General features: G+C 45.1%; 1 protein-coding gene across 1 annotated transcript in view; it reads left to right on the top strand.

Moving 5' to 3' along the window:
• grid2ipa (glutamate receptor, ionotropic, delta 2 (Grid2) interacting protein, a) overlaps positions 1-18262 on the top strand; it is a 47781-nt gene that overhangs the window by 1585 nt on the left and 27934 nt on the right. Inside the window, 4 exon segments of the mRNA XM_031814364.1 lie at positions 651-707; positions 1810-2063; positions 2366-2698; positions 2878-3032. Coding sequence (XP_031670224.1) covers positions 651-707; positions 1810-2063; positions 2366-2698; positions 2878-3032 — 799 coding nt within the window.

Genomic DNA, 18262 nt, shown 5'->3' with positions numbered 1-18262 from the left:
GCCTCGATCTGCCACTTTGCCTTCAGCTATCGCGTCTGTTCAGATCAGTGCAGATGAGTGTGAGGAGACGAGAATAGGAAGCCATTTTGTGGAGTATTGAGTGGCACCCACTGACTGCAGTATGAGAATGAGGCCAGTGACCAGGGGAGGGCCAGCAGTTCAGAACAGAAAGCTATGACAGACATAGGCTGAGTCCCAACAGTCTAAAACAGCATCATTTGCTCATGTTCTGTCCATCATGATCACTGGTCTTAAAGCAGGTTGATCTGTAAAAACAATATGGTGGAAACGTATTCAGTTTGACCTGTTCTTGACGGAGAGGACAGGTGGGCTCAAAACTATGTGGTGCTAATATTTGATCTCTCGAAACATTGACTATATTCACTCTTCAAAATAAAAGTAGATTTGTTATTGTTTGGGTTATTTCTCATTGATTGCTATTATATAATAAAGTCAAGTTTTTTCCAATAGTTGATGTTCCACTCTCGAACCCTCCAAGCGGGGCGTTATACTATGGAGGTATGATAGTGTCTGTTAAAAAGTGATACCATTGTGTTCGACCATTGTGGATGTCCCTTAAGAGCAGAAAAACCTTCTCAACCCATTTCATTCTTGTGACGCTTCAGTCTCTGGTTCTCTCGCCCATTCAGATGATGCTTTCCGTCAACAAATGGGCTGTCCTCCAATGAATAATCCAATGAATATCAGTAAGACTTTTAAACTAGTTTCAAGTCCCAGATCTGGGTTCAAATACTTTTAGCGTTTGGTTTAGCCTGCCTGGGGTTCCAGATGGGTAAGGTTTGTAGTTTTGCAACTATTCCATTGGTTCCATTGTGCCAGGCAAGCTCAATCAAGCCCAGATAAAGTATTTCAACCCAGGTCAGTCAAGTACAGCTACATTGTAGTAGTGTCTTCACTGCCACTTGTCTCCGCCTCTGAGACAAGCAACTGTGAAAAGAGACTACAATGTAGTTAAAGGTAGACTCAGCGATACAAATGTACCATTAGCAGATCGGGACGACTTCCAAAACATCAAAGAGCGCGAAGCAAGAGGCAAATCTCCTCCGCAGTTGTTGTCACGCAGCTATCATGTTGCAGGAGAGTGACGCAAACTCTCGTGAACATGTGCAGATGCTCTGTGGTGTGCATGCTCACAAGTGCAGCCTCTTGCATGGCACTCACTCTCCAGTATCTTTGGTTCTTCACACAGCTGCTCATATCGCTGAGTCTCCATTTAAATGGTATCATAATGTGACATTGCATGACATTGTTATTAAAATAATCTACACTCTTATACCCCAAATACATCAAGGTACCCTGGTTTTACCTGGCTCTGTCTTTGGTGTGTTCAGGTCATCCCAGGTTATCAGACCCTGCTTTGGATCCCTGGTCCAGAGGCAGGTCTGACCGTGGTCTTACCTGGGTCTCCACCAGTGTATTTGGGGAAACCTGGATTCTCATTATAGTCCCTGAATTCCTGCCACGCCTCCTACTGGTGTAAAAACAAATAAGGACCCATGAGGTTTTACCATTCTACCACAGCAGGAGGCGTGCATGTGACTGGGTCTGTAATCTGGTATATTTGGGGATAGTATTTGAGAAAGGCATGGACTCTAGACCCTGGTAATAGCAGTGTTTGTGTTAGAAGTATCCTGGTCCCAGATCTGTTTGTGCTCTTGTCAACTACATTGCTGTCATTGCCAAGTCAAACATGTTCCATAAGGAGTTGTCAAGACAGCAGAAACAGACTGGCACCCAGGCTATGTATAACAGGCTTAAGTAACCAACCCAATCCTGACTACTCTCCAGACCTGACCCTCCCGGCTACCAATCAGAACTGGCCGGAGGAGTTTGGGTTCACTCTGGGGGGCGCGGGCCCCAGCTACATCCTGTCTGTGATTGAGGGCAGCAGTGCCTACCTGGCGGGCCTGCAGCCTGGGGACCAGGTGGTGGACATCGAGGGCCAGGAGGTGTCCTCTCTCAGCACCCAGGCCCTGGTGGCCCTGGCACAGACTCTGAAGACTGTACCCCCCAGCATCGGAGTGGTGTCACGCATAGAACAGGTCTGGAACAGTTGGGAAATCATTTAGGCTTCAGTGATGCAGATAGTGGACATTTGACCTCGGTTTTTCACTAGAGACATTTTTTAAAGGCAGATAGGAGTTGGTTGTGACAGTGTTGTTGCATGTTACCTAAGCCTCAGTGTGATCACTACTACTGATCTGGAACTGTGAGCTGGGTAACACATAAGTCTAGGGCAAAATGACATGTACTTTGAAAACAATCTCATTACTTTCCATGCAGATAGTTATCAAATAGACAGTTTATTGTCTTCACATCTAATTCTAATCTGACTGTTCTCTAGATGGACATCAACCCAGGCCCCGACGGCCGTTTCGGCTTCACCATCGTGGGAGACTGCCCCCTCTTGGTGGATGACTGCCTGCCCAACTCCCCGGCGGGCCGCAGCGGCCTCCGGGCCGGTGACTACGTCATGGAGGTCAACGGGATCCCCGTCAAGCATCACGAAACGGCGGCGGCCATGATCAAGGTGGCACAGGGACGCCCACTGCATCTGGGCGTGCTCAGTATGAGACGGAGGATCAAGCGCCTCAGCCACAGTATGAGGGAGGTGTCACTGAGCGGGGATAGTATCAGGCAGGACCGTGCACACAAGGCCTTGGAGTTTAACAAGAAGGTGTGTGGGTGGCAGGGGTGTGTGCCTGCATCTTTGTCTTCTGTCTCTGCATCTGTCTCCACCTCTGTGTCTGTTTCCGTCTCCAACTCTGTCTCTGTTTGTGTCTCTATCTGTGGAGGTCTCCACACTCAGAAGCCCACAGAGGTCAACAGGAAGTTGTGTTTATCTTCTTCTTGCAGGTGGAGGAGGTGCTTGGTGATGAGCCAGATATAAAGGAACAGCTGTTTGGTGTTCTGAAGCAGTACGCAGCCGAGCGGAACGTGGAGAACCTAGCTGAAGCCCTCCCAGACATCTTAATCAATGAGGACCATCAGCAGCTGATTGACAGCGTCAGGTACCAATCAGCTGATTATAACATGCTATCATGCCGCCTCTTTGTGGCATTGTGTCATGGTCGGATCAGACAAGGGCCCGGTTTCCCGATAAGCTTACGATTATTTGAACAATGCATTGATCCTAAAACGGCCAAAGTTGTCACATGCGTTTCCCAAAACACCACATAGAGAGCACGTTCACTAAGTGCGTCATTAGAAAGAGAATGATTCCACAATACTGACGACGGATCAGCTCCTAGAGAGATGTTGTCACCTATGGCTGCAAATATTGAGGCGATTTAGACTATTCTAATGCTTACCCTACAAGGGAGAGTTTGAAATGTACTGCGGGAGGGGGGGGGGGGGGGGGGGGGGGGGGGTCCGTAAAATGTATATAGGTTCAAAACTTTCTGTGAAACATCACAGCACATTTGATAAAGATATGGCAAATAGAATATCATATATGGAAAATAGAGTATCATATATGGCAAATAGATCCAAATTGTATTCTGTTCAGAGATGGAAGGGTTGAGGGTAGCTGAAGGATGGGAATAAAAATGTAAATGTAAAATATACTGTGTCTGTAAAATGTATATAGTATGTACTATATGAGCTGGAAGTAGAAGCCTAAGTGTTGTCCATTAGTAAACTTAAATTAGGGGAGGGGTGGTAGGGTTAGGGGAAAACATATATTTAAAAAAATTTACCAGTCAAAAGTTTGGACACACCAACTCATTCAAAACTATGAAATAGCACATATGGAATAATGTAGTAACCAACAAAGTGTTTAACAAATCAAAATATATTTTATATTCTTCAAAGTAGCCACCCTTTCCCTTGATGGCAACTTTGCATCCTTTTGGCATTCTCTCAACCAGCTTTACCTGGAATGCTTTTCCAACAGTCTTGAAGGAGTTCCAACATATACTGAGCACTTGTTGGCTGCTTTTCCTTCACTCTGCGGTCCAACTCATCCCAAACCATCTCAATTGGGTTGAGGTCTGGTAATTGTGGAAGCCAGGTCATCTGATGCAGCACTCAATCAATCTCCTTCTTGGAGCCCTTACACAGCCTGGTGGTGTGTTTTGGGCCATTGCACTATTGAAAAACAAATGATAGTCCCACTAAGCGCAAACCAGATGAGATGGCCTATCACTGCAGAATGCTGTGGTAGCCATGCTGGTTTGTGCCTTGAATTCTAAATAAATCATAGACAGTGTCACCAGCAAAGCACCATCACACCTCCTCCAAGAGTGTGCAAAGCTGTCATGAAGGCAAAGGGTGGCTACTTTGAAGAATCTAAAATATATTTTGATTTGTTTAACACTTTTGTGGTTGCTATATGATTCCATACGTGTTATTTCATAGTTTTGATGTACTCAACTATTAAACTACAATGTAGAAAATAGTACAAATAAAGAGAAACAGTTGAATGAGTAGGTGTGTCCAAACTTTTGACTGGTACTGTATATATTTAAAATAATATATATATTTATCTAGTATATATAAGGCGGATTGGAAATGATGCAGACAATTACATTGATAGAAGCTACAATATATATGCAATATTAAAACTGATCCACCCCCTAAAAAAAACAAATGCACACACACACAATCTCTTTGAGAGTCATATAGCTCTCTGAGTCACATCCTGTCGTAGTGACTAGCGACTCTTCTCCCTGATGGGTTTTTTAAGGAGCTGCCAAGCATCACAAAGCACAAACACCTTTGAGCACAACAGATTCAAACAAACTTCCTTATCACACCCACCCACCCATAGCAAAATATACAACAAAGACTAACAGTGACAGTATCATTGGTACAGACTCATACACAGTGGTGGACAGATATTCAGTTACAGCGACCTTCAACCAATCTGATATAATCAGGACAGCATATTATTTAGTGTGAGTGAACAGCCTTGGTGTCAGACCTGAGTTTGAAGATGCAGTTTGTGTTTGTATGTGTGTGATATGAATAGTGCTTTGATATTGGATATGTCTCACCAAGGTTGCTCACGGGGAAGGCTCAGACATGTGGAATGCTCTGACGTCCATATACATACTGTATACAATGTTTATGATCTATGGTCAAATCTTAGTTTCATCACATGGTGTAGTATTTCTAATTGCCCTCAAGGGAACTAATACCATTGTATTGAATTGAATGGAACCTGATTGAGTTGCACATTTCTATTTGTATGTTTTCATACTATTGTGAGAACATATTGAACAGTCCTGGAAAACAGAACCCTTTGAGCAATCCAAAATTCATCTCATCCATTTAGATTGATCGGTTCAGTTCAGCTCACCTGGATGACTTACTGTGCATTGGATCAGAACAATTGATTTTACCCACATGGGGAGCTTTGAATGTTCATTGTAATTAATCATATTCAAGTGGTCTACCAATACCCTTTGTGTTTTAGTGTTCTACTACACAGAAATGAGCTTGGGGAGAGTCGAATAGACCTTAGTGTGTTTAATGGACCAGGACCAGTAAGTGTGCTGATATAGGATTAGTTTAGCCTTTTAGATCATATTGAATAGAATTATATGGACAGGGGGGACCTGATTCTAGATCAGAACTCCTACTCAGTGATGCTTTATAAATACAGGCCCTGGCTGAGGTATTAATCGATATGGTAGTCTTCAACAACAATAGGTCTGCATTGGAGGAACAAGAGCAATTTAATTGCGTAACAATCAATATTTCATAGAAAAACTGCTTTCCTCATACTTTTTCCTCCGAATGGTGGCAGGAACAGAATCAGTTATGTGGTGAAGCTCAATGACTTTGATCAGATGTCACCAGTGGGCTGTCTCGTGGTGAGGACTGCCTGTTTGAAATCCTCCTCAGGCTGGAGATGTCAGTTTGGTTTGCATACTCCATGGGAACATCCCAAATGGCGCCCTGTTCCCTGTAAGGTGCACTACTTTTGACCAGGCTCTTCTCTAAACTAGTGCACTATGTAGGTAATAGGATGGCATTTGGGGGCGCAGCCCATTTATCCCTCCGGTACAGAGGAAAACTGTCAAAGTCCCCAGGGAATATCACGTTTCTTTCTTCTCAGCATTGATAGCGAAGTAGAAAATAAACACTTTTGTGTGCGCAGGCACTTTCTGTGTGTCTGAGAGACTTATACACACACACATTTCTTGCATCTCATTGTTGATTATGATCGTTTTTTTCAGTCCCTATCCAGCTCTTAGCTTCTCTGCAGACACTTTGCTGTTGGTGGTAGAGAGATGCACACGCAGTCACTCTCACATCTGCTGCATCTGCACACTGCAGTGACAGGCTTTGGACACACACACACACACATACATGCACACACACGTACACACACACACACACACACAACACACACACACACACACACACACACACACACACACACACACACACACACACACACACACACACACACACACACACACACACACACACACACACACACACACACACACACACTTCCTTCCTCTGGTTTGGATTTATGAACCCTGCAGAAAGCGATGCTGCTGATGATGACCTGCTTCAGGTGAGTACTGCTGCCTAGTGATCTAAGTGATGTCAGTACTGTGATTTGGGCAGGTGTTGTGAAATAGACAGTTATGCAGGTGTTGTGTACACCATAAGATACAGTAGAGGGGTGGCAGGTAGCCTAGCGGTTAGAGCATTGGGCCGGTTGCTGGTTCGAAAACCTGAGCCGACAAGGTGAAAAATCTGTCTACGTGCCCTTGAGCAAGGCACTTTATGCTAATTTGATCAAGGGGTGCTGTACTATTATTAGTGACCCTGTTAAACACATTTCACTGCATCTGTCTAGTGTATGTGACAATAAAACTTATATTTATTTTTATAGTGTGGGTAGGGATTTTGGTTTGTTTGACTAAGCCTTTGGCCAGTTTGATTCGTTTTGTGTTCCTCTCATCTTCCTGTACTTGATAATGCCCTGAGGCCAGTTGTGATGGTGAAATGTCATAGAGTTTGGAGTTTAGAAGATAGCTGCTATTTGTCAACAACTGTACTATTTATGGTTGGTAGAGAGGACTGTTTTGTCAGAACGCAATGGTACTAATACTTAGTTGATAGCTACTGTAGGCTTCCAACGGTAGGGGTTCTAGTTTACGTGTTATCAATTGTCAAAATAAATGAATGTCCTGGCTTGGGCGTTGTTTGTTTCTCAATGGGCGTTGTTTGTTGCTTTCTGCTTCTTATAAATTTTGTGCAGTGACGATGAGTTTCTCTCACCATCAAGGAATATTCCTAGCTCACTCTCCTCCACTCCAAAAACAGAAGGCTCATATTATTTTTCCATAACCAGTGTTGACTGGAGAGAGTTTAGTCTGCTCCCCTCCCTCAGTGGGAGGGGAGGTAAGAGGTAATGTAACATAATGTGACAGATGTGATAATGGGAGAAGATCATGTAGTTTGGGTCTCATTTGTATGTGTCACAGCAGAATCTTACTCCCAAAAACTTCTCTCTTCTCTGCCCTCATCAGGGGCGTTTTGTAGGATTTGGGGCTTAGCCCAAAGCCAGTAGGGATGTCCGGAGGCGTTCTCCCCCAGCCCAAAAAAAGAAAGGAATTTCAACAGCCAAATGCATTAATTTGGTGCACTTTGAGATGAACATTGAGAGATTAGAACATTGAGAGATTTAATTTATTATGGATCCCCATTAGCTGCTGCCAAGGCAGCTACTCTTCCTTGGGTCCAGCAACAGATAACTTGCACCTTCCCACCTCCCACAGCAGACACTGCCCGTACTCAATTACAAATCTACTGTGTCTCTACTCTGGAACACTCTCTACTCTCTTCTCTGGACCAAATACATCTACAATGTATTGCCAAAAACCTCCATACCACTCAACAACTTCAAACAGACTCCGGCCTGTCCAATTAGCCAAACTGATTAAAGAATCCCACAGTACCCAATCTCTCTCACTCACACGCACACAAGCATGCATGCACGCTGTGCAGTAATTAGAATCCATAAAGCAGCTTCAAGTTCTTATGGGCAGGTGGGATGGTAGCATACCACCTGGCCAACATCCTGTGAAATTTCAGAGCGTGAAATTCAAACTGCAGAATTATAAATATTTAACTTTCATAAAATCACAAGTGTAATACATCAAAATAAAGCTTAACTTTTTGTTAATCCAGCCGCTGTGTCAGATTTTCAAAGGCTTTACGGCGAAAGCACACCTTGCGATTATCTGAGGACAGCGCCCCGCACACAAAACCATGAAAAATATTTCAACCAGGCAGGTGCGACACGAAAGTCAGAAATAGTGATATAATAACTGCCTTACCTTTGATGATCTTCTTCTGTTGGCACTCCAAAAGGTCCCAGTTACATCACAAATGGTCCTTTTGTTCGATAATGTCATTCTCTATATCCATAAAAACTCAGTTTAGCTGGCGCGCTTCAGTCAATAATCCACCCAGTTTCCCTCCATCAAAATGCATACAAAATAAATCCCAAACGTTGCTAATAAACTTTTCCAATCAAGTCAAACAAAGTTTATAGTCGAACCTTAGATACCCTAATACGTAAATAAACAATCAAATTTAAGACTGAGAATCGTTATTGTCTTTAGCGGAGAAAAATACCAAAGAACGCACTCTCTTCCACGCGCTTGGAAACACTACAGCCAAAATAGGAGCCACCTAGAAAACTACAATTTCTGGCTCATTTTTCCAAAAACCAGCCTGAAACTCCTTCTAAAGACTGTTGACATTTAGTGGAAGCCCTAGGAACTGCAATCCGGGAGGACTTCGCCTTCTAATAAAAGAGACCGCCATTGAAAATAGTGGTAGGCTGAATTATTTTGGGGGGGGATGGTTTGTCCTTGGGGTTTCGCCTGCCATATCAGTTATGTTATACTCACAGACATTATTTTAACAGTTATAGAAACTTTAGAGTGTATTCCATCCAAATCTACCAATTATATGCATATCCTAGCTTCTGGGCCTGAGTAACAGGCAGTTTACTTTGGGTATGCTTTTCATCCGGCCGTGAAAATACTGCCCCCTACCCAAGAGAGGTTAAGTGATACAGTCCACAGTGTGCTCACCCATCCTCTGCCGCTCTCCATAATTTTCTCTGTGTCGTCTGCCCTCTTCTGTTGCTGTATCTTAGTCTTTTATGTTACTGTGTCTTGTCTACCCTCCTCTCTTTTCCTGTCCTAGTTGTAAAAAATGTTTTAATAGTCATTTCAGTGGCTTTTTCACCTAACCTGCAAATTCTTTGTAAACCATGTTTTACGTTTTCATTGTCTGTATTTCACCTGTTTTAATTTGTGCAAATAAATAATCTACAGAGCAGCTTGAAGTGATACAGTCTACTGTGTGCTCAACCCACCTCTGTTCTCGCTCCATCTGTGCTCTTCTGTCACTTAAAGATGCTGAGCACTAATGTTAGCTTACTAGCATTAGCCAACCCTTATGCTGAGGGAGACTAGCTAGTTAGCTACCACCAACCCTGCACAAACCTGTGGCTAACTCAGCTGCTAATGCTGAACTTCGACATTCTGGCTGTTCTGCCCCCTCCACATCATTCACTGCTGCCTGCTCGTGCTCAACCTGCTTGCTTCTTTTTGCCTCTCTTTCGGAAGAAGTTCCAAATATCCATATTGGCTCTGTACTATGCTACAGACTCTGACTGAGTAACAGGCGTTTTGCTGAGTGATGACATTGTCGTGACTTTACTTTCATTGATATGATGACTGTTATTTATTTAATCCACTAACTACGTTTAATTGTTACCCGAATAAATTAATAATTTAATGACTGACTCATTATAAATTTGGGGCACCATGGAACAGGTTGTTTAAAGAGTTTCCATCTCCTGAATTAAACTCCATAAGGTATATATTACATCGATAAACAGTCATCTTATTTACCATTACCTTGTATCATATCATCATTCTGAACAGTCGTAACCTCATGCTTCTGCAAAAAACCCAGCCTTACTCATGATTCAGTACGACACAAATTGGTTTCATTATTTATTTACTAGCTAACTAAATACTTACACAGAATAAACATATACACTAACACACAATACGGTTTTTACACAACGACATGGAGAAGGAGAGAGGAAAAGACACTTATCGTCAATACATTTTCAGAACTATTCTCACATAATATAGTTTGCACATGAACCGCCACCCGTTTGGAATAAGAAATCATGAATGTATTTACGTATGGGTGCCTTTGTTCATTGTGTTGTCCTGAACAGAACTACAGAGTTCACTCTGATCCATTCTCTCCTGAAGCTGCTTATTTGAAGATAAGAGCCAGCCGTGCTGATGGTTCCAGTGGGATGATGAGAGTAGTGTACTACGGTGATTTGACAGGAGTAGGAGGATGGTTTGACTCAGGACAGCTAATCAGCTGTACCAGTGAATGTCTGAGAGGGGAGTTTGTTTTCCTCTTCGTGTTGATAGTCAGGATTTGGACACGATGGACATGAGCTGCAGCTTGCCGTCTCTCTGGTCTAAAGGAAGGTGAGTTTATTTCTTCATCTCTTGTTGAGGTTCAAAGTTCCAACCATTTCAAACATGTAGCTACTGCCTCACATTTCCTGGTGTAATGTTAATTACTGTGGGCAATCCTTTTATGCACTCTCGTCAAAAGGGGATTGTTCCGTCAGTCTGACACGCTCTCCGACCTCACTCGGGGCATGGCTACTTACTTATGCACAGTTTATAGGAGATAGATTCTCTCATACCTCCAAACACACACATTCCTATCTTAACCAAAATACTTTAATATGTTTTCATATTATATGCACAACGTTAAGGATGGAGACTTCATACTGTAGTGTAAATACTTTTCAAGTTATAGTATTTCTTTTATACCAGTTTTAATGACATCACAAAATAAAAAACAATATGACATTAGTTTCTATAGCTCCCCACTGACCATTCCCCACATTGTTATGTGAGAAATATTGTTCCAGTATCCACTTTTGTCTGTGTGAGAGTTTCAGCGGGAAAACTGTCTGTGAAACATAGCCATTCCTTTGTTTGATACTAAAGGGTAGATATATGTTCTTCTTCTACTTAAATTTACGACAGGGCGTTAGGTGTCAAAACCCCCACCAGTTCCCTCCTCCCCTCTTCTGTGGGTGAGAGAAGGTCTGGTTATTGTGAACCATTGCCAAGCTGATCTGACCCATTGTGATCCTCACAGGACAGTCATGACAACATTAACATCTAACTGGGGGGGGGGGGTCAAGGGACGAGAGCGGTCCACTGCATTGAGAAATCTTGACCTATCACTGCAGGCTCCGTGTCACTCTAGGTACTTTTGCAGTGCCTGATACTGTCTAGCGCAGTATATTGTAGTGTTTATTTTTGTAATTACAATCTGCCAGTGAAACTTTAAAAATGTTATACTGCATAATGCAAGTGATGTGTAGTTATGGAAACTCATAACAGACTGAAATGAGACAAACATATTTTTACATTTTTGGGCTGGACCAAAAACATTAAGTGTTAGGGAATATTGACGCCACTGACTCTCATTGCCCATAATCCCTTTATTCATTAGGTGTTAGTCAGAGAGCTGTGACCCAGTCTGTAATGGGCAGACACAGACCTGGGCAGACACAGACCTGGGCCGACACAGACCTGGGCAGACACAGACCTGGGCCGACACAGACCTGGGCAGACACAGACCTGGGCAGACACAGACCTGGGCGACACAGACCTGGGCCGACACAGACCTGGGCCGACACAGACCTGGGCAGACACAGACCTGGGCAGACACAGACCTGGGCAGACACAGACCTGGGCAGACACAGACCTGGGCGACACAGACCTGGGCGACACAGACCTGGGCCGACACAGACCTGGGCCGACACAGACCTGGGCAGACACAGACCTGGGCAGACCCAGACCTGGGCCAACACAGACCTGAGCAGACACAGACCTGGGCAGACACAGACCTGGGCAGGCACAGACCTGGGCAGACACAGACCTGGGCAGACACAGACCTGGGCAGGCACAGACCTGGGCAGACACAGACCTGGGCAGACACAGACCTGGGCCGACACAGACCTGGGCAGACACAGACCTGGGCAGACACAGACCTGGGCAGGCACAGACCTGGGCAGACACAGACCTGGGCAGACACAGACCTGGGCAGACACAGACCTGGGCAGACACAGACCTGGGCAGACACAGACCTGGGCAGGCACAGACCTGGGCAGACACAGACCTGGGCAGGCACAGACCTGGGCAGAGATTGTCTTGTTCACTGTCTTGTCATGATATAATCATTACTTTTCCTGTGTTTGTGACTCTGTCTGCACTCTGTAAGATTTACTGGTTGTTGTTAACCAGACAGATGGAAGATAACATTGTATTTTTACCTTAAAAGGCAATCAATCATGAAAATATGAATGATTTTGTTTAGTTGACAACTAAAATGTGTGCTTGTCACACCCTGACCTGTTTCACCTGTCCTTGTTATTGTCTCCAACCCCTCCAGGTGTTGCTTGTTTTCAATTTAGTTTTTTTGAATTGTTACCCCTCAGGGGGCCACCGTTTTTTCCAAGTTGGACCTTCGTAATGCCTACCACCTGGTTTGGATATGCGAAGGGGATGAGTGGAAGACAGCCTTCAACACAGCCAGCGGACATTATGAGTATCAGGTAATGCCGTTTGGACTCACCAACGCCCCTGCTGTCTTTCAGGCTTTGGTAAACAATGTGCTCCAGGACATGCTCAACTGTTTTGTGTTCGTCTACCTTGACGACATCCTGTTTTTTCCCGGTCTGCCCATGAACTTGTTCTTCATGTCAGGCAGGTCCTTCGGCGTGAAAGTCGTGAAAGCCGAGAAGTGTGTGTTCCACCGCTCTACAATCACTTTTCTGGGATATGTCATTGCTGAGGGTAATGTCCAGATGGATCCTGGAAAGGTGAAAGCAGTGGTGGATTGGCCTCAACCTACATCCAGGGTGCAGTTGCAACATTTCCTAGGATTCTACCGCCGTTTCATTTGGGGTTACAGCACCCTGGCGGCCCCCCTCTCGGCCCTCACTTCTCCCAAAGTACCGTTTAAATGGTCTCCTGCTGTCAACAAAGCCTTTGTGGACCTGAAGCATCGGTTCACAACAGCACCCATCCTCATCCATCCGGAACCGCCGCTTCAATTTGTGGTTGAGGTGGATGCATCTGATGTTGGAGTGGGGGCCATCCTGTCCCAGCGATCTGCACAGGACCAAAAGCTTCATCCCTGTGCCTTCCTGTCCCATTGTCTCAATTCTGCAGAGAGGAACTACGACGTAGGCAACCAAGAACTCCTGGTGGTCAAGATTGGAAGAGTGGAAGCACTGGCTGGAAGGAGCAGAACAGCCATTCTTGGTCTGGACCGACCATAAAAATTGGGATTATCTCCGTACAGCCAAATGCCTTACCTTTAAGCAGACCCGGTGGGCTCTGTTGTTTACCAGATTCAACTTCACCATTTCCTACCGCCCAGGATCCAAAAATGTGAAGCCTGCCGCTCTCTCTCACCTATACAGTTCCTCTGCCACACCCTCGGTCACCGAAACCATTCTCCCTACCTCATGCCTAGCAGCCACAGTGGATTGGGGTATTGAGACCCTGGTTCGCAAGGCACAATGTTTCCAGCCTGGACCTGAAGGGGGCCCGGCCAACCTGCTGTTTGTCCCTAACTCAGTTCGGTCTCGGGTCCTGGAATGGGCTCATTCCTCCAGACTAACCTGTCATCCTGGTTCCCACCCTACCCTAGCCTTCCTTTGACAACGTTTCTGGTGGCCCACAATGGTTGCTGACGTCTCTGCCTTCGTCACCGCATGCACGGTGTGCGCCAAGAACAAGACTCCACGGCAAGCTCCTTCTGGCCTTCTTCAGCCACTACCAGTCCCTCATTGTCCCTGATCCCATATCTCTCTGGGCTTCCCCCGTCTGATGGCAACACCGTCATTCTGACAGTGGTGGATCGGTTTTCTCATGGTGCATCACGTCTTCTGGATCCATGGTCTCGCGGTGGATATGGTTTCCGACCAGGGTCCTCAATTCTCATCTGAGTTTTGGAAGGCATTCTGCATCCTTATTGGGGCATCAGCCAGGCTGTCCTCCGGATTCCATCCCCAATCAAATGGCCAGTCGGAGCGAGCTAATCAGGACCTGGAGACCAGCTTAAGATGCCTGGTTGCAACCAACCCCACTACCTGGGGCCATCAACTGGTCTGGGTGGAGTATGCCCGGGAACACCCTTCCCTGTTCTGCCAAGGGACTCTCCCCTTTTGAGTGCTCCATGGGTATCAACCTCCATTCTTCCCGGAACAAGAGCAGGAGGTTAGCGTGCCCTCAGCCCAGATGCTATTCTCAAGGCCAACTCCAGGTATTGTTGACAAGCGGACCGTCGCCGGACCCCAGCTTCCCGCTACTGCATTGGGCAGAGTTTGTGGCTTTCCCCTCGGGATCTGCCCCTTCGGGTAGAGTCCCTCAAGCTGTCTCCCCGTTTCATTGGTCCTTTTCCTATCAGAGTCCTGAGTTCCACTGCTGTCCGTCTTGTGTTACCCCGTACCCTCCGTATTCACCCTACCTTCCATGTGTCTAGGATTAAGCCTGTGTCTCCCAGTCCTTTGTTTTCTGTTTCCAGGCCCGTCCCTCCCCCCGTGTCATTGATGGCCAGACAGCATTTACGGTGAGACGCCTCCTGAGGGTTCAACCACGGGGCAGGGGTTTCCAGTACTTAGTTGATTGGGAGGGTTATGGCCCGGAGGAGAGGTGCTGGGTCCCTGCTAAATACATTCTGGACCCGGCCCTCATCGCCGATTTTCACCGCCGACACCCCGGTCAGCCAGGTATGCACCCAGCTAGGCACCCCTGGGGGGGGGGGGGACTGTCACACCCTAATCTGTTTCACCTGTCCTTGTTATTGTCTCCACCCCACCCAGGTGTTGGTTGTTTCCCCTTGTGTATTTATCCCAGTGTTTCCTGTCTCTCTGTGTCAGTTCTTCTTGTATGTTTCAAGTCAACCAGCATTTTTGTCCCATACTCCTGCCTTTGCTGTTCTCCTTTTACTAGTCCTCCCGGTTTTGACCATTTCCTGTTCTGGACTCTGTACCCGCCTGCCTGACCATTCATCCTGCCTTTGCCTATTCCTTTCTGGATTATTAAACAGCTTAAACTCCAACCATCTGCCTCCTGTGTCTGCATCTGGGTCTCTCCTTGTGTCATGATAGTACTTTTGAACTGTACTTTGCACAGGTTTGAGTTCACATGTCATCGTACTACAGCATCCAGTTTGTTGTGAAACAGTTTTGCTCAGTTTTGAGGAGATTGAGGTCCTGATTGATGTAAATGGTTGATGATGAGGTTCAGTCTCTGGAATATAGTCTAAAACCCTGCAGCTTCTGCTGTTGCCATTTGGACTAATGTAGATTGTCCTGTGTTGCTTGCTGTACTTGATTGTTTTCATCCCTCTGACCTTTGCTGGGCAGTGATGAGCTAGATTTGACTAACATATGCATCTCCACCAGCCTCGTACGAACCATTCTAATCTTGCAAGCGCACATTCGGTTTCGCTACACGGATTCGTATAGTATCTGTGTAACGAAACTGAATGTGAGATCGCGAGATCAGGATGGTTCGTACAAGGCTACATCTCCACTGCCTCCCTACATAGATTACCATGCGAGAACAGCAGCGTGTGCGTCACACCTCCACCACTGTCTCAGTCCCTCTCATCAATATTAACTCTCTGTTTATAATGGGTGGACCCAGATGATCTGTCACTGGGTGTTTTCACAGACTTTATTATCTCTCTCTCTCTCTCTCGCTTTCATTATCTTTCCTCTTCTCTATTTGATCATCACTGCCTTGGTGTGCACTTGCCCTGTGGATTCATAGGTGAAGTCACTGTCCTCTCCAGCTTCTTCTAAACTTGACCAGCCAGCTTGTGCTTCTGTCCCAGCCAATCTCCCCATCTCTCCCCATGGATGTGTTCTATTTTTAAGCAGCCTACTTCCTTTAATAAATTCTCTCTTCCATTTCTGACGCAGTCGCCAGCAGAACTTCTTAAACTGACGAACAACCCATGGGTTAGCAAGTCCTGGAACACTTCAATGTTCTGCAAAACATATGGGTGACAAGTGTCACACATATCAAACGATGCAGCTCTGGAGAAGAGCATACAGTGCAGTATGTCCTGCAATGTTCTGTGGTAGTTATTTTACATTATGTGGGCAAATAGTAAGTTGAAAGTCAGAAAATATTGGAGCATTGTTTATATATCTCGTTAACTGGAAAGTTACAGAGACGTTTTCTTGCTGCATGTCCTCTCTAATAGTGTGGCTAAAGTTGGTATATCGTGTTTAAAGAGTCCCGTGTGAGTAGGTTTTCTGTGGGAGATTCCACTGCTGTGCTGTTGGCTACTGTTGTTGCAATTGATGTGTGATTCTCTGCTTCATTTAATAGACCTCAATCCTTCTCTCTCCATTCCATTACGTAATTTGCTCATCAGTGTATCTCACAGTCTGAGCTGACCTGCCTCTGTAATTCAGAAGGGACTCTTCTCTCCTCTCTCCCTACTCACCCGTTCCTCCCTCCGTCCTCTGAGAGACTAGACGACTAAATCTCTTCCATTCTCACTTTGGGTGACACCTTGGACACACATGAGCATTTTGGTATTGAGCGGTTGCCATGACCACCCCTGGGTGGCCCAGTAGTCAAGGAAAAGGGAGAGGAGGAGGAGTAGAGTGAAACAAAGAGAGGCGTATCATCTGACTCTGTCCTGAGGATGTTTTTGAGATTTTGAGATTTTTGAGAGAGAGAGCCACGCTTTTTATTCTTCTCTCTCTCTTTTTTGGGCGGCTGGCTTCCTACCCTGCAGCAAGCTCAGCTTCTTCCTCTTCTCCTGTCTTTCTCCCCACTGTTTCTCCTCACCTTCTTCCTCTTCTCCTGTCTTTCTCCCCACTGTTTCTCCTGAGAGTTATTTTCTTTATTCAAACCACATGAGGACTAATTACTCTTGTTAAGGACGTAGAGACGCCTACTTACCTTCTCGTTCAGAGCTCTTTCACTACTTCCTGGTACTCTGAAGAGGCATGGGGAGGGATAGGAGCATCTCCCGCCACTTTCGGTACAGTGCTCTGTGTGCTTTCATCTTCATTGTGCTCTTAGCTTGTTTAGCGCTGAGATGATAAGTATTTGTTGATGTTGTTATTACTAAAGCTTGGACATGAGAGTTTCTGTGATTTCTCTGTTGTCAAAACTTTTTGTGAAAATAGCATCAACTAAGAATGTGTGCACTTGGCTTACAATAGTGTTTCCATTGCTTGAAGTCCATATTAAAGTTTGATATTATTCCGAAACATATTATTATATTATTCTGAAACACTTGTATGTGTGATAGTTAAAGCTCCCTGTACCTTATAATGTTGACCGTAGATTGACCTATTCTTCACTGTGTTATGCTAAAAGTATTACAAGATACCGCACCCCATTACTTTGTGCATTTATAGTGCTGTGTCTAAGCTCTCCTCTCTCTACCCTGGTAGACAGTAACAGCCCACTACACATCGCCATGTGAATCGGATTTATCATCTCTCCTAACAGGGTCTCACAGGAGATAATTGACATTGTTCTTCCTTAATAAGTTTCCCACATTCCGGTTGTCATTCATTCCTGAGAGTGGCGCGTCCTTGATCCACCCCTCCTCCATCTTTAGTTATAGATAGACACGACCTGCTTTTAATTGAGGGCATAGCGAGGCCTTGATCACAGAGGCCTACATCCCTACTCAACGTGGAAGAATCGTTTAAGTTTCCTTTAACTTTGGTTCAGGGCAGAAAGGTCTGATGCTGTCTTGTTTCACCTATCCAAAGTTTTCAGACCCTGTGCACAAGATCGAGGTAGGACAAAGTGCTTGGGAGTGGGCCCTGGACCTATAGTGTAGATTGATTTTGTTTTTCTAAGTTTCTCATCCTCCATTTTGTCTTGTGTGACCTCTCGATAAAAGCTTGAAAGGCCTACAGTGTACATCCTGACCATAGAGAGTCCTTATTTTCTATGGTAGAGTAGGTCAGGGTGTGACTGGGGGTTAGTCTAGTTTATTATTTCCATGTGGGGTTCTAGGTTTGTTTTTCTATGTTGGTGATTGTGTATGATTCCCAATTAGAGGTAGCTGGTAATCGTTGTCTCTAATTAGGGATCATATTTAAATGGCTGTTTTCCCACCTGTGTTTGTGGATATGGTTTTG

This window comes from Oncorhynchus kisutch, unplaced genomic scaffold, assembly GCF_002021735.2.
Source record: "Oncorhynchus kisutch isolate 150728-3 unplaced genomic scaffold, Okis_V2 Okis06b-Okis10b_hom, whole genome shotgun sequence".
In the NCBI taxonomy this organism is placed as follows: domain Eukaryota; kingdom Metazoa; phylum Chordata; class Actinopteri; order Salmoniformes; family Salmonidae; genus Oncorhynchus; species Oncorhynchus kisutch.
Note: the sequence above shows the minus strand (reverse complement) of the source record. Positions and strands in the feature narration are given on the sequence as shown.